The following is a 21,471-nucleotide window of genomic DNA, read 5'->3' on the forward strand; positions in this document are numbered from 1 at the left end:
GAAGCAAAACTATCTCTTAGTAGGTTCATTTCAAAAACAGAAAATGACTCCTTTACAGTTTAATTGAGCTAATGTGAATCACAAAGCTCCTGGAGGAAAACATAATAGATATAGCTATTTATTCTCAGATTAATTAAAATAATCATTTTAAATGGGCTGCCAGAGAGCAGGAGAATTCTTTAGAAGAAATTTGTATAATTTGCTCAGAGAATACAGATTAGCTATAGCTTGGACTACTGTAGAAAGTACCATAAAACCATTGTTACCAGTAGGCTTTACAAACAACAGCCTGAAAGGTTTAATCTAAATATTGCATGCTGCTCAAAGGAAATAAAGCCAGTTGAAAATAGTTGAAATGTTAAAGAATATTTTACTTTTTCAATCACTGTTAACCACACTTTTCAAGACATGTGCTTTACAATTGCCATTTTTATTAATGCAGTGTGCTCTTTCCAGATCATATTTTTTTATTCTTAGGTTGCTGTACTATATACCGACAAATGCATAACAATACAAAATGATATGTCCTTAGCCAAGCACTCAGTACTATTTATTTATTTACTTATATAAAACATTGATATAATTGCCTATCTTGGGAAGCCAACTGGGCACCAAGTAATTGGAAGCCAGTGCAGCTCACATAACAGATCTGTTATCTAGGTTAACCTTGGAGTCCCCATTACTGTGCACACTGCTGCATTCTGGACCAGTAGAAGTTTATGGGTGGTCTTCTAGGGCAACTCCACATACAGCATACTGAAGTAATCTAGCCAGGAGTTGACCAAGACATGAATGACCATGAGTAAGGTCTTCTGGTGCATAAAAGGACACAACTGATGCACCAGGAAGAATCTGTGCAAAGGAATTGTAGATCCAGGAGGATCTCCAAAACGCCACTCATGGCAGTCAGAGTCAAAGATAAAGAATTTGGGTGAGAGGTCCAGTCCCAAATATCTCATTTTGATAATGGCCAGATCTAGTATTAGTTTGTTTACTTTTGTCTGCGTCAGCTGTACTGGAAGTTGCCCTCTGGGAAGAGCCAGATTTTAAAGCATTAAGAGGAATATTAGTATTTAAATAAAATGAATAAAACAATTTATTAACAGCACCAATACTATTATTGAAAGCCTAAAAGACTTGAGAAAAAGAATAATGTAAAACAAAGGACTCCAAACATACTAATGTGTGCATAACATATAGAGAAAAGAAAAGAACAAACTTTCTCATTCAATCTATTTCTCTATGTACCAGCAATAATTGTAGTTAGAAACCATTCAGGAAAAAAGATTTTCTCAAAAGTCTTTCTTGGGCAAAGGCAAAGCAACTGAATAGGTGGGATATGAATCAGTAGATGACGTAATAGTTTCTTGGATTTTAAAGTCCAAGTCCAGGTAGAGGTAGAGGTTGTTAGTTGCTGATAGAAATTTTTAATAAAATATATTGCTAGTATGGTCACATACTCCTTTTACAGAGAGATTTAAAAAAACATTCTTTCAATAATTGCTAGGTGTCCTGGCCGTTCTGACACTGCTTATCTCCAGTGGCTGCTTAGGATGAACAATCCAAAACTACAGCGCAGGTAGCTAAATTCTGCACAGCAGCACCGGGGATTCATTGGAAATACGTGTCTAATCCACCATAGATATTTTATATAACAAATATGGCAAACCTGTCGCCTTAATCCTTTTCCGCTTAGTATTGAACTGACTACGACCACACAGTTAATGGATTGTAATTTTTGTATAGTTAGACCACGTAAAATTGACAGACTGTATTTTATAATAAATTTTAGCTTATTTATTATTTTATACTAGAATTTTTAATTGTATATTTACTGAGTGCTTTTGTTTGTTCTGGTCTCGGGTCTCTGATTGTAATAAATTGAATTGAATATTGCTATTAGATTCCAAGTCAAACAGTTAATCAACTTCAGAAGAGCATACAAGCATGAAGCCAAATTCAAAAGCATGGCTTATTGTATCCTATAACCCACAAGGAAATAGATGTCTACAACTGAGTTTCTATAACTTAATTTCTATAGCAGTGAGAAACTGTTATTGTTAAACCCTGAACTAGAAACATTCCTCTTCTGTCACAATGTAATTTTTGTCAGTTTTCAACTATTAATATTTTATGCACACATTAGTATGTTTGGAGTCCTTTGTTTTACATTATTCTTTTTCTCAAGTCTCTTAGGCTTTCAATAGCAGTATTGGTGCTGTTAATAAATTGTTTTATTCATTTTATTTAAATACTAATATTCCTCTTAATGCTTTAAAATCTGGCTCTTCCCCAAGCTTTAACCTAGACTATATGATTTGCCTTTTATTCAAAAGCTCTGTATTTCAGTTTGCGTATTTTTTCCCCTCTCTGGATGTTCATCAATCTTTTCTTTGTCTATGTTGCTTTGAACTGTTTTTAATACTGTAAGCAGCCCAGAGTAACTATGGAGTCAGTCAGCTTTAGAACTTTGATAAATAAATAAATAGTCCAGAGTAATACAATTGATATATATGCAATCTTTCCCTGGATTCCCCTAGATCTCTTTGAACTGTCTTCTATGTGCAGTAATCAGCTGGAGCTAAGCCCTGATCCGAGAGCCCAAGAACTGGCAACTACAACTCTGAATGATAATGTAGATCTTATGATGGAGGCAAAGCTGACAGAAGAAACAAGCCTTTGTCAGCAGCTGGACCTACTCATGTGTGGGATTTTTTGAGCTTTAACTGGCGAGTAGGAGCTTGGAACTGTGTAAACTTCAGGACACATCATAGGACTACACCGCTGCTACAATATCTAGTGCAGGATAGCAGGCCTTCTTGCTACTCCTCTGACTACTTTTTGCAATCTTATGAATGTTTTGTAATCAGGCCTGGGAAGGCTGTTCGGGGAATTCTGGGACTGGAAGAGAAAGTTGAGTGAAAGGTGAATGTATCACCTCTCCCCTGGGTGAGAGCTGGGAAAAGGGGGGGGGCTCCTTGCTTGGTGGGTGAGAGCCACTGGACAGGGTGCTGTTTGTGCATTGGGTGGCTGTTTTATGAGTGTGTTGGGAGATATGGGGGTGCTAGATGTGACCCCTCTGCAGCAATGAGGAAGGGGTGGTGTGAGTTTGAGGGAGCTGAGAGCAAGTGCTATAGCGCCTGTAAGGCTAACCTTCTCCCCAAGTTTGTCAGTGGGAGGAGGTTTCTCCTTTTTTAAGGAAGTGTTAGTGATGGGGGATGGAATGGTTTTCAGGGAAGGCAGAGGAGGGCAATCTATTTCAGTGATGTCAGTTAATGGGAGATACGGGGGCAAGCATGAAGAATGCGACCTTGGTGTTTAGTACCCGTCTCGTGTTCTGCCCCCTTGCACTCACCTCATTTACATGGTCACCAGATCTGTGGTGGCGCTGGTTTTAGGCTGCTGCTTTTAAATGTCAGATCAGCCTGCAATAATGTTCCATGGGCCTGTCCTAGGTCATCCAGGGCCCGACTAGGAATAGTGGTCACACACTCAATTTGGTGTTCTTGTCAGAGCAGTGCTATGTAACTTGGAATTGGTAGATTTGTCCTTGGTTCCTGTCATTGTCGGATCCCAGTCTGGTGGCTATGAGTTTCTCAAGAGCTGTACGCATACATATACCCCACAGAAAAGCAGGACCTATTAGTTTGGTCCACGACTAATGGACCCTGATGGGAAGGAGCTGGGGGTTATAACTGCAACTCTGCTGTGCAGTCCAGCCAAGCTCTTAATCACTGTTCGGAATAGAAAGGTAACTGAGGCTTTGGATAGGATTGTACCCATACAATCTCTCCTCGCTCATAGACCTCTCTGCCCTCCGTGATATACAGAGAAACTGAGAAGGATGATATCGGTGAAGACACATCTAGAGCGCTGCTGGAGGGATGAACTTAATCGAACATGGGTAAGAACTGCTATTAAGGCCTACCTTGTGGCGATTCGTACGGCAAAGTGCAAATACTTCTCTGTACTAATTGCATCTGCAGATAATCACCCAGTGACCCTCTTTAAGGTGAGCCGCCTCCTTCTGGGGAAGGAGGAGATTGAGGTCCACCTGAAGGGGCACGCTGAGGAATTCACAGATTTTCTGGAAGACAAAATCACTCAACTTTGTTCCCAGTTATGATGCTGCCGTGATTGCTGGTCCGGTGGAAGCCCCTGAGGCAGGTTCTTGCCTTGTTATTTGGGAACGGTTTGACTCTATTGTTCCTGGGGAGTGGACAGGATCTTAGGGAGTATGTGTACAAGCACATGTTTTAGATACATGTCCCTCCTGGCTTGTGAAAGCTTCCCGGGAGGTGACAGGCAGGTAGACTCTGGCAGTGATTAATGCTTTCCTACAGGAGGGTGAAGTGCCCCAGCACTTTAAGAAGGTTGTGGTCCGCCCTCTTCTTAAGAAGCCATCACTGGATTCAACTTTGTTGGATTATTTCTGACCTGTCTCCAATCTTTCCTTTTTAGGGAAGGCTGTTGAGAAGGTGGTTGTGTGGGCGCTCCAGAGGTTTCTGGATGAAGCTGATTATGTATATCAGTGGTGAAATCCAAATTTTTTTACTACTGGTTCTTTCTGTGGGCGTGACTTGGTGGACATGGTGTTACTTGGTGGGCATGGCAAGGGAACGACACTGCAAAATCTCCATTCCCACCCCACTCTGGGGCCAGCCAGAAGTGGTATTTGCCGGTTCTCTGAACTACTCAAAATTTCTGCTGCCAGTTCTCTGAATTGTTCAAAAATCTCCACTACCGGTTCTCCAGAACCTGCTGGATTTCACCCCTGATCTAGACCCATACCAGTCATGATTCAGGGCTGGGTATGGGAAACGGCATTGGTTGCACTTTTGGATAATCTCTAGCGGGAACGGGATGGGGGTAGTGCATCCATCCTTGCTTGACTTCTTGGCAGCTTTCGACACTAGGGACCATGGTATTTGTCTGGAGCAGCTTCAGGAGATAGGAGTGGAAGACCCTGTGCTATCCTGGTTCACTTCCTTCCTCTGCGGCCACTAGCCTTTGCCCACTGCTTTGCAGGGTTCAGTACTCTATCCGCTCCTGTTCAACATTTATATGAATCCATTGGGTGAGATCATCCATCACCAGGGACTGAGGTATCATCAATATGCTGATGATACTCAGCTGTATGTCTCAGCCCATGGTGAGTTAAGCGATGCTGTATCCTCCCTCTCGCAGTGCCTGGAGGCTGTTGGGGCTGGATGGGGAGCAACGGGTTGAAACTGAACCCTGGCAAAACTGCATAGCTCTGGGTTTGGGGTTCTCTGGCCCAGGGAGAATTGCCACCTTGGTTTTGGATGGGGGTACTACCCCAAACAGACCCTGTGTATAATCTGGGATTTCTCCTGGACTCGCAAATCCTGGGGCCACAAGAGCGGGGAGGCAAGGAATCTTGTGGGTCCCATCCCCTAGGGAGATACACCTGGTGAGACCCAGAAAAAAGGCCTTCTCCATGGTAATTCCCCCTCTCTGGAACATCATTCCCCCAGAGATTACAATGGCCCCCACTCTAACACTCTTCCGGAAGTTGCTGAAGACCTGGTTCTGCCAGTGAGCCTGGGGAACCCAGAGCGGGATGGAGCCTATTAAATGGCTCATGTGATGTGTTGTCATTGGGGTGGGGGGTTATTATATTTTTATTAATTTATTATTCTCTTTTATTAATTTTATTTTTTATATATGAGGTTTTTATATTCCTGTAAGCCACCTTGAGTCGCCATGTGCAAATAAGTGGCAATATAAATTTCCTAAAATAAATAAATAAACAAACATTTAAATATTAAATATACATACCTGTAGGCACATTTTCCATCAGCTGTTTTAGAAGTTATAGTAACATGAGCAATATGACTTATACTAGCCAATGCCTAGAAAAAAGAATTTAAGTTCAGTTTTAAAAGCAATATTACTCCATATAAACATGACACTTCACTGCTTTCAACAAACATTCTCTATTCTTTATCTGTAATAGATGCATTTAGATTTCAGGCATGCACAACCTCACAAAATTTTGTGATCTCACGTAACATGGGCCATTTCCTGTTTTTATTTAATTTTGAAGTTCTATGACTAAAATTGGAGGGTAAAACAGGCATATGTTACTGACTCTTGCTCTAATTAGAGAGCAAATAATCTCTATCTTAAGAGAAATTATCCATTTGACTGAGACAAAATGTAGGCATTTAAAATGCACATATGATATGCAACTCAGGTATTTAACAAATATGCTTATTTCAAAACCTATGCTTTAGACTTTGTTGTGCTTTTTAAATAATGGCTAATAATTCTATATCTATTTTGTAAGCAAATATAAACAATTTTTACTTAATGAACATTAAGTTAATCTTTGAATTACCTAAATATGCAGAAAAGCCAAGTCACAATACAATTAGATTTCCCTTGCTTGTGGATATTATGCAAAGAATGTGTATATAAAATTAACTACACTCAGCAAATGTTACAAAGATAGAGGGAAAGATTTTTGAAATATTGAGATCCTAAATTGTTTCAGCTGGCACATAGTGATATTAACCCTGAGCTCCTGAAGTAGTGTCAGGAATTAAATTTATTTACAGTAGTCCTCAACTTATGACCACAATTGGAACCAGAAACTCAAATCACAGAGTAAAGCCAAAATTCAGCGAGAAACCCACAAGATGTTTAGCTCAAGAACTATAATCCCTGCACTGCCAGTTGTAGTTATTAAGCAATATCATTAGTTGCTAAATAGACAAGAGTCCCAGATAAGGAATCTATGCTAGGAGAGACCATGGAAGTCTCCATTCATGAGCTGAAAATCTTCCCTGCTGAAATCCAAGCAAAATTTTCAGACCTTGAGCAAAAATACTCTCATGAGACCTGCACTGAGGTGTCAAACTCAATTTCATAAAGGGCCACATCAGGGCTTATGATTGACTTCAGGGGAAGGGACGAGGAGGGACTGGATAGGTGTGGCCAACTGTGTGAGCATGATCAGCTTGACATGGCTCACTGAGCGTGGCTGACTGGGTGGGCATGGCCAGCTTAATGTCGTTCACTAGGGCATGGCTGACTCAGGACAGACAAGTCATACCGACTAACTTGATGTGGGGACAATTTGGTACCCCACAAGCTCACCTCCTCAAATTGCTGGCAGCCAAGTGCATACATGCACACACACACACACACACACACCAAAGGAGATGTTCTTCTCCCAATCCCAGACATCATTGGCATTTTCCTGTCTGGTGCACCCTCCCAGCAAAGGAGGATGCGGAGGACACTGCTGCTGACTGTGGAAACATGGAAAAATCTGCAGGAAGCAGTTTCCTCTGAGTCCAAATTCTGCCTTGGCAAATCTCTGGAGAACAAGAGGAGGTAGCAGGGGAGCAGTGCTCCGTGTCCTGCATGAGGGAGGCTGGCTCTTCTTGAAAGGGAATCCCTGTTTCCAATTATGAGTGATAAGGATGCTAACTTGTTGGGGCAGCCTTCCTTTTGCTCTACCACCATCCTCTGCTCCTCTCCAGAGATCTTTCAAGGCAGAAGTTGGACGTGAAGGAAACTGCTTCCTGCAAACTTTCACTGCATCAGCATTATGGTTGCCCTCAAAGTCACAGGTGCTACTTGAGGCGAGCAGTTGTGAGTGCTCTAGGTATCCACTTTGGAGTCTCAGTAGGTTGCTGTGAGTCCAGATGTTTTGAGCAGGTTTAGCAACATCACGGCATCTATGGAAAGAAAGCAAGTGACTGCAGCCCTCTTTGATACAATTGAAATTATATATTTTATATAGGAGAGCTCCTGAATGGAGAAAAAAATCAGCAATCCACCATTACTCTGAAGCTGGTCTAACAGCCACAAGGGCTACTCAGCCGCTCTAGTTAAGCTATCTCCGTTTCTGGTTGGATTCTGATATTTTCAGGGCTGCCTTTCAGTGTCTCTGATTGTAGGGGGAAAAAACCAAGACACAATCCAGCTTTCCCAAACAGGAAAGGCACCACGGTTTCCATCTTTTCCCAACAACTCTCCAACATCCTAGAAATAGAGTTCAAAATGCCTGAAACATCCATTCAAAATTTAGCTTTTGCAGGCAATGCTGGTTAGATCCCTTAGGGCCACTTTGTGGGTCTATCCTTGGGGGGGGGGAAGAGACCCAAAACACCCCTCCATTGATTTCCAGAAATTTTCCACAAAGCCTTGGAGCATGGTGTGCTTTGAGGAGTCAGGGTATGTGGGCTCATGGGAGAGGATGCCCATCAGGTCTCTCATGGGAGAGGAGGCTCATCAGGGTGGTCATGTGACTAAGCCGAGATGGCTTATTAGCATGAATTCAGAAAGATAGATAGAGCTGATCATTTCTTGAAATTTTCCACAAAGCCTTGGAGCATGGTGTGCTTTGAGGAGTCAGGGTATGTGGGCTCATGGGAGAGGATGCCTATCAGGTCTCTCATGGGATGGCTTATTAGCACGAATTCAGAGAGACAGATAGAGCTGATCATTTCTTGAAATTTTCCACAAAGCCTTGGAGCATGGTGTGCTTTGAGGAGTCAGGGTATGTGGGCTCATGGGAGAGGATGCCCATCAGGTCTCTCATAGGAGAGGAGGCCCATCAGGGTGGTCATGTGACTAAGCTGAGATGGCTTATTAGCACGAATTCAGAGAGACAGATAGAGCTGATCATTTCTTGAGCAGCTTTTCTCAAGCTTGGCCACTTTAAGCTATGTGGACTTCAACCCCCAGAATTCTCCCCACTATGCTGGCTGTGAGATTCTGAGAGTTGAAATCAACACAGCTTGAAGTTGCCAAGGGAAACACTAAAGTTACAAAATGAACAGGGAGGGGTGAATCCACTTATCAGGAAAATATCTGGAGATACCTGGCATTTTAACCTTGCCTCCTGGCTGCCCACTTACCTGGCCTCCTGGGGTGGAGGGAGGGGGACAGCATTTCTTTTGACAGCTGGCCCTGGAAGAGAGCCCCTTCCCTCAGCCACCATTACATGACACAAGCCTTCTTCCCCTTCTTCGCCAGCACAAGCAAAGCCTAAGGGGCAAGTGACTCAGAGGCAAAATGGGCAGAGAATTATCACCACCCAGCAGAGATGGGAATATAACCAGCCTGTGCTGTACTTGCCACACTACAGCAACACCTCCTCAGGCAGAAGCCACGGGGGAGGGGGGGAGAGAAAGAAGCGCACCCAAAGGCTGGAGAGTTTTGATTAACGAGCATGCAGCAACCTGGAACCGGCAGCCACTTGGGGAATTGGGAGGGCTCTCTGCGGATGCACGCTGTGGCATTACTGTGGTGTGGCATTACTGTGGTGTGCCCTCAAGAGCAGCAGCAGGCTTGGGTGAGTGCTGGCTGCAGGAAGAGAATCCTGGGAGAAGCGTGTCCCTCGGAGGAAGCAGGGGGGAAAAAAGGTGGTGGGAAGCCCAAGCACATGGTTTCTTCCTCAAGACTGTTGCTGGTGCCACCAGGGGGCAAGGCTGGGTGAAGAAACTGGTGAAGAGACTAAACTGGATGGCACAGAGACCAGGCCTGACAGCAAAGACATGAGGCTAAGCACTGAGGGGAGGCCCGGTAAAGAGGCTGTGCATACACAGGGTAAGCAAAGAGGCTGGGCAGGGCCAAACAAGTCTGCCCGGCAACAGCTGCAGCTTGTTGGCCTCGCCACGCCCAGCCTCTTTGCCTAGCCAGGATGGGGTGGGCCGGGCTGGGCTAAAGCAACATGTGACAGCCCCTTTAATTTTCCAGGACAGCCCCACGGGCCGGATCTGGCCCACAGGCTTTGAGTTTGACACCCGTTCTAGGTCTTCTCTTCCTGCCTGATGCATCTACACTCCTTCTCTTACACGCTCCCTCTCTCTTCTCTGTTTAGATTTTGACTTCTCATCTCTAAGGGCTGGTGAAAGAGCTGTCTGCTAAAGAAGTTCATCTTTCATCTGTGTATGAATGGTAAATCCTTCAGCCAGGTGCAGGAATGGAGTTGAAATATTCATGATTTTAGCTCCATTTCTGCACTCTGCCAAAGGAGTTCAGCTCCCCTTGGCAAGTAACTCCTTCAGCCAGCCCTCGAAGATGGAGTTTTTCTTTCAGCAGGTGGCAGCAGATCACAACCTTCCCTGTTGGCTTCTCCACTGATTTTTCTGGGTAAATATGACAAAAGATTGGAAATGGCAACTACATGATTGTGGGATCTTGTCAATCAGTCATGTATGCAAATATGTTACAAAGCAACCAGATCACAATCATGTGACCATGAGGATGACAATGCAATGTTTTGTAATGACTGAAGGTGCTTTATGGGCCATAAAATACCATTTTCAATGGTATTGTAATTGTCTATAATTCGGGACAATAGTTAAACGGTTGTAGGTTGACAGCTAACTATAAAGAAGTCAAAAAGTTACTACACATATTATTACACCAATCAGCTCTACTCCCATCTTTCCGACAAACCAAATAATAGTAATTGTAACTATTGCTGGAATCTCTTAAGAACAATATATTATATTAAAAGGGAAAAAGAGAGAACCACAAAAATACTGGATTGTAGTATCCATCTCAACATACCTCACCTCTAAATCCATATGTAGAAATACTGGCTAGATCATCAAAAGTTTGCAGTTTACTGGTAGTGAATCTTTCACACACAATATCCAAGTCTTCTTTCTATAGAAGAAAACCACGAATCAGTATTTTTTAAACTATCTTCTTTATATAAAGTACGATAACTAAACAATCAAGTACTCTACTCACCCTAATTCCAGAACCATTATCTTGTACCTGAATAAATTTCAAACCACCATCTTTAATTGTCAGCTGGATGTTGGTGGCTTTAGCATCTAAACTAAAAAAAACAGCAAATATATTGTAATGAAACACTGCCAATCCAATGACATTATACGTGAATGTTTAGAATAGGTGCATACAAATTCTAAATAGGCAACAATTTATTCTCATTATACAGATTATACAGATAGAGGTAGTCCTTGGATTATGATGGCAATTGGGACCGGGAACTCTGTCATTAAGTGACATTCATAAAGCAGGGGTGTCAAACTGGTAGCCCATGGGCTGCATTCATTATCCGCAGGCCATGCCCATCCCAGCTCCGCAAAGGGAATGTCACAAAACATCATGTGATGGCAACTTGACACCACGAGTTTGACATCTGTGTCATAAAGTATAACATTATGTGACTATATCACTTAGCCATAGCTGTTCCAGCAGTCCTAGCTGCCATCAGTAAACAAGGACCACATGGGATTTTAAGTGAGGACTTCATATAATTGTGACTTCCAACTTCTGACAGCTTCTTCAATGACTTGGCTCAGAAAAAAAAAATCAGAAATCACATCATGTGATCACAGCTTACTATTATGTCATAACTGTGAGGCAGATGCTGACTGTCTGGATCATGGCATGTTACCACAGATATGCCACAACAGCTTGATCTCCAAGGAGCTATTTAAAAACTTCAACTGATGCAAAATATAGTTACACAGACATTCTAGCCACTTTACACATGTAACACCATTACTATATGAGCTGCACTAGTTGCTGGTTGTTTCTAGGTGCAATTCAAGGTGTTAGTTATCAGCTTTAAAGCCTTACATGGTTTCGGTCTGGAGGGACTATCATTTTCCAAGAATCTCTACCAGCACAATTCAATTCAAAAGACTGGGCATCCTGCGGATCTCATCAGCCAATGAGCATTGACTGGCAGGAACTCTGCTATGGCCTGTCTTGGGAATACTCTCCCCATGGAAATTAGAATGGACCCAATCCTGCTGGCCTTTCGCAAGGCTTAAAAAAACTTAGTCATGAGTCCAAGTCTATAGCTCTGAATATGTTAATAAAACTGTCTCTTGGTTTTACTATGATCTTGGCTGTTGTATATATTTTGGATGTTTTAATTGTTGTATATATATATATATGGATGTTTTAATTGTTTTATTTTTAATTTGATTGTTTTATAATTTTAGAATTGTAAGGAACTTGAAGTCACTTGGTTGAGTTGGATGGCTATAGATAAGAAAGGAAGAAAGGGAGGGAGGGAGGGAGGAAGGAAGTTCATTTTATTTACTGCCATCATAACTCTGTGCTTGCGGTGGAATGTATTCTAGATTCCCAAGAGGGAGGAGCTGCATCCCAGAGAGCAAAGAGGCAGTGGAGCTTGGAACATTTAGTCAGCAAGAAGAGGATTAAATCTGTTTCGCTATAGCAAATATCAAAGAATCTCTGAACTTTTGCAAATACTTGCTTTAGTCTGGTAAGAGTCTGTCTACAGATAAGGTGCAATAAAGAAAACTACTCAGATATAACTCCACATGTTGTTCTTAGGGCCTGACTGTATCAGACCCAAGCCCAAATCTGACATGAGATCCAATCAAGTTCAGTTCTTTATTTGCTTACACCTAATAGAATCTCATCAGACAAAAGTTTCTAACCTAATAGATACATCCTGGGAGATTCTACAGTGTGGCTACTCTGAACTTTTTCTTCCTTCCCTCAACCAGTTGCTTGTTTTAGACCCCTCACTGGAATATGCCGGAGGAAATCACAATGATATTGCCACCATTCCTCTATCCCCTCTACTCTTTTTCCAGCTGCACATTTCATCACATTCTGAATGGTTGTGAATACCTGAATGACCTTTTTTTCCCCTTTTCAGTAAATGTAAAGCTATACACATGTATTTATAAATTTATTTTAAATGAAACCTTAATACTTATGGACCACTGACAGGAGTTAACAACGTATATAAGTATAAAGGAATTTAGAGCTGACCTTGGGCACAGTATAGGAGAGCAGCTAAGGGGTGAAGGAAGGAGCTTTATTTACTTACTTACATATTGCCTTTATTATTTTAACAAATAATTCAAGGCAGAGAACATATTCAACAAACTTTCCTTCTATTTTCATCACAACGTGAGATGGGTTGACCTGTTGCTAAAAAGGGAACTGGAAAAATAAGAGTTCAGAAATAGAAAAAAGGAAGAAACTCAAAATAATTCCACCTTAATTTTGTTCAGCATAAATTGGGACAGAAAGAAACTTGAATACGTTTCTAGTTTCTGTTAAAATACTCTACAATAAAATAACGTTCCTGGAATTTGGACGTTTTTTAACCTGCCCTACCTTGAAGGGCTGACATGAATCTTGAAAGCCTGTTCTAATTTTTCTGTCCCAACAAATTCAAGGTAAGGTTATTTTGAGTTTCTTTCTTACACTACCAGCTAACTTTAGATTGCATAATCTCTTCTCCAAACCTCTCCTCGGTAATTCGCTCATTCCTGCCCGTTTAGCAGCTCTCATACTTTTTCTATGAGAATGTAAGCCAATTGTATTTTTTTTCAGTAAGACCTAACATCCCAGACTATCCTCAAACCCGCCTGAAATTCAGATATATACTGTGCTTTAATGCAATAGATGTAATTGAAATATTCCACGTTAGGAACTATTTTTGCGAGTGTAGTGAACACCTCTTGCTTCCCTACAACTATTAGGATCAACCAACCAACCCATTGGGCGCATTACCAGTTCTCGATCATCTCTTTAATGGCATTAGCGGGTCGCTGGATGACCTCTCCAGCTGCGATGCGGTTCACTACCTTCTCATCTAGGCGACGGATGACACCAGCTACAAGAGCCATGGCGGGTCAGAACAACGAGGTTGAAGCGCGAGTATTGAATTGAGGGAAAGGAGAAATTACACGCCCAAAAGCTCCGGTAGCTTGAAACCACCGGGGGGGGGGGCACTGTACAAATGAGAAGGATCCAAGGAGAAAAAGGTACGGTGCTCCACATATAAGGAAAGCGGGGCTTAATTTAAAAGCCCGGGGAAGAAAAAATCACCAGCATCCTCTTCTATGAGGCGCCAAAAAAACGACAGACCACTATTGTAATAGTCTCGCGCTAAAATCTGAGATCCAACTCATTGTTGATTGGTTGCGAGCTTGCCAATCAAACTTCCTGGTTTCTTTTTTAAGGAACGCTCTTTAGTCGAAGGAAAAACAAAGGCATAGCGGTGCGCTCCAGAGTGGTGGAGCTGTGTTCATAGCGTTTCCTGTCACCTTTTTAAAAAAATAATTGAGATGGGATTTACTAAGTAAGAGCTATGCAAAACTGCTCGGTTTATTTGCCCTAGTCTCCTGGAGGGGAAGTTGGAAATGTTTTTTTTTTAAGTACTGTATATGCAGGGGAAATATCTGTAAGAGAAAAAAAAGTCTCTTACTGCTGAGTGGCCTTTTATTGCAAAATATCAGGCAAGTTTGCTACATCTATTTTAACCTAAGCATGCTTAATTTTAAAAAGACTTCAGATAAACCCAGTTCGCTCTTTCTACTTAAACCAAACAATTACCATTAGATAAATAGCAACATTTCCAACTTACCAGGAATCAGTTTACCTTCATTCTAAAAAAAAAAAAGTCTAATTGAGTCCCATTGCAAATTGGGATGTGCATAGTAAATTGCTTACCCCCACTAATCAATTATATAAATTCTTCAACAAAAATATCTGCTTCTGCAAATATAGCAACATCTTTAGAATAGAAGTTTACAACTTTAAGAATTGTAAACTTAATCTTGCCTAGCTTCTTCTCCAGAAAGATTACACTACTAACCAGAGCATACAAAACATTTGCTAGACCAATTCTCGAATACAGCTCGCCTTTCTGGAACCCACACCTCATTTCGGACATAGATACAATTGAGCATGTCCAGAAATATTTTATAAGAAGAGTACTCCACTCCTCTGATCACAACAAAATACCTTATGCCACCAGACATGAAATCCTGGGTTTAGAAAATTTAGAACTCCGCCGCCTTCTGCATGACCTGAGCATAACTCATAAAATCATCTGCTACAATGTCCTTCCTGTCAAAGACTACTTCATCTTCAATCGCAACAATACACGAGCACATAGTAGATTTAAACTTAATGTGAACCGCTCCAATCTTGATTGTAGAAAATATGACTTCAGTAACAGAGTTTTAATGCCTGGAATGCACTACCTGACTCTGTGGTCTCTTCCCAAAATCCCCAAAGCTTTAACCAAAGATTATCTACTATTTATTTTATTTATTTATTTATTTCGATTTTTATACCGCCCTTCTCCCGAAGGACTCAGGGCGGTGTACAGCCAAGTAAAAATACTATATAAACATTAAAAGAAATTAAAAAACATATTATAATGTGGCCAAAATATTAAAACAATTTAAAATCTTAAAATATAAATAACCCCAATAAAATTTCAATCCAGTCCCGCTTGAATAAATAGGTGCGTTTTCAGCTCACGGCGAAAAGTCCGAAGATCAGGCACTTGACATAACCCAGGGGGAAGCTCGTTCCAGAGCGTAGGAGCTCCCACAGAGAAGGCCCTTCCCCTGGGGGCCGCCAGCCGACATTGCTTGGCGGACGGCACCCTGAGAAGGCCCACTCTGTGTGAGCGTACGGGTCGGTGGGAGGCAAAAGGTAACAGCAGGCGGTCCCGTAAGTACCCGGGTCCTAAGCCATGGAGCGCTTTAAAGGTGGTAACCAAAATCTTAAAGCGCACACGGAAAACCACAGGAAGCCAGTGCAGACTGCGCAGGATTGGTGTTACACTATTACCCACGCAGCTGCATTCTGGACTAACTGCAGCCTCCGGGTGCACTTCAAGGGCAGCCCCATGTAGAGAGCATTGCAATAATCCAAGCGGGAAGTGACAAGGGCATGAGTGACCGTGCATAAGGCATCCCGGTCAAGGAAGGGGCGCAACTGGCGCACCAAGCGTACTTGGTGGAAGGCCCTCTTGGAGACGGCCGCCAAATGATCGTCAAACGACAGCTGCCCATCCAAGAGGACACCCAAGTTGCGCACCCTCTCCGTTGAGGCCAATAACTCGCCCCCCACAGCCAGCTGCGGCTGCAGCTGACTGAACCAGGATGCCGGCATCCACAGCCACTCCGTCTTGGAGGGATTGAGCTTGAGTCTGTTTCTCCCCATCCAGACCCGTACGGCTTCCAGACAGCACTTCGACAGCTTCGTTGGGGTGGTCCGGGGTGGAAAAGTACAGCTGCGTATCATCAGCGTACAGATGATAACTCACCCCGAAACCACTGATGACCTCGCCCAGCGGCTTCATGTAGATGTTGAACAGGAGGGGCGATAGAATCGACCCCTGAGGTACCCCACAAGTGAGGCACCTCGCAGTCGACCTATGCCCCCCTGTCAACACCGTCTGCGACCGGTCAGAGAGATAGGAGGAGAACCACCGATAAACGGTGCCTCCCACTCCCAGTCCCTCCAACCAGTGCAGCAGGATACCATGGTCGATGGTATCGAAAGCCGCTGAGAGATCTAATAGGACCAGGGCAGAGGAACAACCCCTGGCCCTGGCCCTCCAGAGGTCATCCACCAACGCGACCAAAGCTGTCTCCGTACTGTGACCGGACCGGAAGCCGGACTGGAACAGGTCTAGATAGACAGCTTCATCCAGGTACTGGGGAAGCTGCCATGCCACCACACTCTCTACAACCTTCGCCACAAAGCGAAGGTTGGAGACTGGACGATAATTACCCAAAATAGCTGGGTCCAGGGAAGGCTTCTTGAGGAGGGGTCTCACCACCGCCTCTTTCAAGGCGGCGGGGAAAACCCCTTCCAACAACGAAGCATTTATAATTCCCTGGAGCCAGCCGCGTGTCACTTCCTGAGTAGCCAGCACCAGCCAGGAAGGACACGGGTCCAGTAGACATGTGGTTGCATGTAACCTTCCCAGCAACCTGTCCACGTCCTCGAGAGCCACAGACTCAAACTCATCCCAAACAACCTCAACAAGACGTGCCTCCGCCATCCCACTTGGATCATCGCAATTTTGGTCTAAACTATCCCGAAGCTGAACGATTTTATCGTATAGATAACCGTTAAACTCCTCAGCACGTCCCTGTAGGGGGTCATCCCGTCCCTCCTGACGAAGGAGGGAGCGAGTCACCCGGAACAGGGCGGCTGGGCGGTTATCTGCCGATGCAATGAGGGTGGAAACGTAGGAACGTTTCACCTCCCTCATTGCCACTAGGTAGGTCTTAGTAAAAGACCTCACTAGTGTCCGATCAGCCTCGGAATGGCTAGACCTCCAGGTACTCTCTAGGCATCTTCTCCGGCGTTTCATCTCCCTCAGCTCCTCAGAGAACCAAGGAGCCAATTGAGATCTACGCCGGGTCAGAGGCCGCAAAGGCACGACACGGTCCAAAGCCCCAGCCGCGGTCCCCTCCCAGGCCGCAACTAGTTCTTCAGTCGTGCCGTGGGCAAGATCCTCAGGGAACGGCCCAAACTCCATCCGGAACCTCTCAGGGTCCATCAGGCGCCTGGGACGGAACCAACGCATTGAACTGTTTGCTCCTCCCAGCTCCTCCTCTAGGCCCTCCGGCCCTCCGGCCCTGGATTAGTTGCAGAGTAGTGGAGGAGCCGATTGGCGTCGCTGGACTTCTACAAATTCAGATAAGTCCTCCGATCGCCGCGGGTCTGAGTTAGCTGTTGGTTCAAATATTTGGTAGTCAGGGTCTGGTTGTGTGGTTTCTGATTTATTTTGTATCCTTCTTCGTAATTGATCTATGTGGCGCCTCCATACTCGGCCATCCCCCATGTCCACTATATATGATTTTGGACCTGTTACTCCAGTGATCGTTCCTTTAAGCCATGCTGGGCCTTCACCATAGTTATGTGCCCACACTGAATCACCCATTGCCATTTCCCTGTTTTTTCCTGGATGCCTTGGTACCTGTCAGGGGAATATGTTGGGTTTAATCTATCTAATGGACACCTGAGTTTCCTACCCATCAATAGTTCAGATTGGCTGAGCCCTGTGGCTACACAGGGGGTTCTGTGTTGTACCGCTAAGAAGGTATCGATTTTGGCTTGCCAATCACCGGGGGTTATTCTGGATAGCGCTTCCTTGGCACTGCAAACGAATTGTTCTGCAAGTCCGTTCGTCGCTGGGTGGAAAGGCACCGAGAGGACATGTCGGATGCCCTCTTCTGCTAAGTACCCCTCGAATTGAGTAGCCGTGAATTGCGGGCCATTGTCGGACACTAGGGTGTCTGGCAATCCATGCGTTACAAAAGGTGCCGCAATGTTGTAATTATGGCTTCGGCTGTTGTGAATTTCATAAGCAAGATTTCTAACCACTTTGAAAATGCGTCTACCACGATTAAAAATGTTTGCCCATGGAATGGCCTGGCAAAGTCTATGTGGATCCTGGAGCAAGGACCCTGGGGTTTCTCCCATTCCCTTATGGGGGCTGTCGGGGGTAGTGGCCTTGACTCTTGGCAGGCCTGGCATTTTCCTACCCTGTCGCTAATGCCTTTATCCATTTGTGGCCACCACACATAACTCCTCACAAGGCTTTTCATTCTCACAATCCCTGGGTGACCCACATGTAACAGTTCCAATACATTTTCTCGCAGTTTCTCCGGGATAACCACTCTATCCCCTCATAACAGATAACCCCCTTGAACCGACAATTCCTAGTGTTTTTTGGTAAAGTCTTTGAAACGATCCCCCGGTGCATTCAGCCATCCCCTCTGTACCCAACCGATTACAGTCCTTATAATAACGTCTCTGTACGATGCCCTAGTCACTTCCTTAGAAGTGACCAGTCCAGAGTCTAGAGAGTCAATTAGTAGGATGGGTGTCCCCGGGGTTGGGTCTTCGATTGTCTCTGGTAGCGGGCATCTACTCAAAGCGTCCGCGTGTCCTAGGTCCTTCCCTGGACGGTGGGACAATTTGTACGAGTATGCCGCCAGGAAAATAGTCCAACGGGTCATCCTGGGGGATAGGGCAACCGGGGTTGGACGGTCCCCCGCCAGGAGTCCTAACAGTGGTCTGTGGTCTGTTACTATTTCGAAATGGCACCCAAATAGGTATTCGTGGAATTTTTTGACTCCTGAAACTATGGCCAGGGCCTCTCTGTCTAACTGGCTATAGTTTATTTCTGCTGCTGACATCGTGCGGGAAAAATATGCTATGGGGGCTTCCGATCCGTTCGGCAGCCTATGGCTGAGGACAGCCCCTACCCCGTAGGGTGACGCATCGCAGATTAGCACTAGTGGTAATGTCCCGTTATATTGGATTAGCAGGCTATCACTGGACAAAAGGTTCTTAACGCCCTCGAATGCTCTGGCCTCAACCTTGCCCCACGTCCAAGCAGCCTTTTTTGCTAATAGCTTGTGCAGCGGCTCTGCTACTGTTGCTTTATTTCGCAAGAAAACTGCATAGAAGTTCACAAGCCCTAAAAATGCCTGTAATTCAGCCTTATTTTTGGGAGCTGGAGCCTTTTTGATGGCTCGCACTTTGCTCTCCGTGGGGTGGATGCCTTCTCTATCTATTTGGTAACCCAAGAATTCTATGGATTCGACTCCTATCTGGCATTTGTTGAGCTTGACCTTAAGTCCAGCAGACCTGAAAATGCCCAAGACCTTCCGTAGTTTGACCCCTAACTCATCTAGGTTCTCTGCTGAAACTAGTACGTCGTCAAAATATGGCACGACCTCCGGTATTCCTTGTAGCAGATGTTCCTTTAGATTTCGGAACAACCCTGGGGCTACGCTGACTCCAAACTGGAGTCGAGTGCATTTGAATGCGCCTCGATGCATTACAATCGTCTGCGCCTCGGCTGTGTCATTGTCTACTGGTAATTGTTGGTAGGCTTGGGCCAAATCGAGTTTGGCGAAGACCTGCCCTTGTCCCAATGAGTGTAACAGATGTTGCACTACGGGAATGGGGTATGCACCCTTTTGCAATGCTTTGTTAAGCATTGCTTTGTAGTCAGCGCAAATCCGGACTGTTCCGTCTGGTTTGACTGGGGTCACAATCGGTGTCTCCCATTTGGCATGGTTGACGGGAACTAGTATGCCCTGGTTTACTAGTTTGTCTAACTCCCGGTCTATCTTGGGCTTAAGGGCGAAGGGTACCCGCCTAGCCTTTAACCTAATGGGAGCTACCTGGGGATCTAAATTAAATGAAATAGGGGTCCCCACGTACTTGCCCAGGCAGTCCTGGAAGACGTCCTCGAACTCTTTCAGCAGTTCATCCTTTAGGGTGACTCCGTTTCTGTGGACGGTTTCTGTGGACCTTCCATCCCCAGGACTCTGAACCAGTCCAGGCCCAGCAAGCTTGGAAGGTTTCCATCTATGATGGTGACCGGTAGAGTTTTCTTTAGGTTTCCGTATCTCACTTTGACGGACGTGATTCCTCGAACAGGGATCTGGTTTCCTTGGTAGTCTTGCACTCTCAGCTTTTGGGTTTGTAGTTGGCGTTTCACGACCTCTGGCAGGTTCCTCGCGACGGTGTCCCAGGACATGATCGTGATCGACGATCCGGTGTCCACCTCCATCTTACATGGCACTCCTTCGATGTGCGTCTGTGTGAATATCTTCTTTTCTATTCGCGTTGATGCGTGGCCCACTCGTACAGTTGTTTGGTTCAATTTCGCGCCTCTTTTGGATGAGCCAATCCCTGGCCGTTTCGTCGGTCCAGCGCTCTGCTGATTGGCTGGTTTGAATTTTGGGCAGGACGGTTGTGGGGCTCGACAGGCTTGTGCGATGTGCCCTTTCTTTTCGCACCGCTGGCAAATTGCGTCCTTGAATCTGCAATTTTGTCATTGGTGTTGGCCTCCGCAGCTCACGCACTCATCCCGGTCACCTCTCTCCGACCTCCCAGTATAGAAGACCTCTTCTTCTTCCTCACCCCCGGATTCGGCCTCGACGACCTCGCTGTGGACTGGCACTGCTTTCATGCCGGTGTTCGGTGTGTTCGGTTTCTGTAGAGTCTCCGCCGCTTTGGTGGACATCTTGTGTGCCCTGGCGTCATCCAGGGCCAGGGCTAGGGTCAGGTTGCTCTTGGACAGCAACCGCCTCTGTAAACGAATGTCTCGGACCCCACAAATGAGTTGTTCCAGTAAAGAGTCATCCAAATCCCGGTAGTCACAGTGGTTCGCGGCTTTCCTCAATGCACCATGTACACGCTTATCGATTCGCCCTCGCGCTGAACTCGCTGTCTTAGCTCAAAACGCTGAACAAACTTCGACGGCACCGGAGCGTAGTGTGCCTTCAGTGTCGTTTGCAGCATTTGCCATGGTACCGACTGTACCGGTGTTGGTTCCGACAGTAACTCGACGGTATCGAAAACCTCTGGTCCGCAGTGACTCAGGAAGTAAGCACGCTTCCGATTGTCCGAGACTCCCTGTAGTTCGTTTGCTTCGAGGAAGCACTCAAAGCGAGCCATGTACGACCCCCATTTCTCCTTGGCAGGGTCAAATGGCGCTGGCAGTGTATAGCTGGACATGGCTATGTAACCGCTTCCGATACTGGCTGGGTTTTGCGAATCCGTACTCCTTCAGCTCTTTTTCCTGGTCTCGCTGCCTCAGGATCCTACCTTCGTCGCCAATGTTAAGTTTGGGCAATTACAAGGCAGGAGACCACACAAGTGACAACAGCTCTTTAG

The 21,471-nt window shown here is 44.9% G+C and overlaps 1 protein-coding gene and 1 long non-coding RNA gene across 6 annotated transcripts in view; one reads left to right on the forward strand and one right to left on the reverse strand.

Annotated features, from left to right (window-relative positions):
• Positions 1-13,874, reverse strand: part of MLH1 (mutL homolog 1) — a 122,413-nt gene extending 108,539 nt beyond the window's left edge. For 3 of the 5 annotated variants that reach the window (XM_058179874.1, XM_058179872.1, XM_058179875.1), the window contains exons 1-4: positions 13,528-13,874; positions 10,744-10,834; positions 10,558-10,656; positions 5,803-5,876 (exon numbers count right to left, since the gene is read on the reverse strand). In XM_058179874.1, coding sequence (XP_058035857.1) covers positions 5,803-5,876; positions 10,558-10,656; positions 10,744-10,834; positions 13,528-13,643 — 380 coding nt within the window. In that variant the 5' untranslated portion in view covers positions 13,644-13,874. The remainder of the gene's footprint in view (positions 1-5,802; positions 5,877-10,557; positions 10,657-10,743; positions 10,835-13,527) is intronic. The other 2 variants (XM_058179873.1, XM_058179876.1) reach the window with 2 other exon arrangements.
• Positions 1-21,471, forward strand: part of LOC131196715 (uncharacterized) — a 49,681-nt gene that overhangs the window by 24,358 nt on the left and 3,852 nt on the right. The window lies entirely within an intron of this gene.

This window comes from Ahaetulla prasina, chromosome 4, assembly GCF_028640845.1.
Source record: "Ahaetulla prasina isolate Xishuangbanna chromosome 4, ASM2864084v1, whole genome shotgun sequence".
Taxonomy (NCBI): Eukaryota; Metazoa; Chordata; class Lepidosauria; order Squamata; family Colubridae; genus Ahaetulla; species Ahaetulla prasina.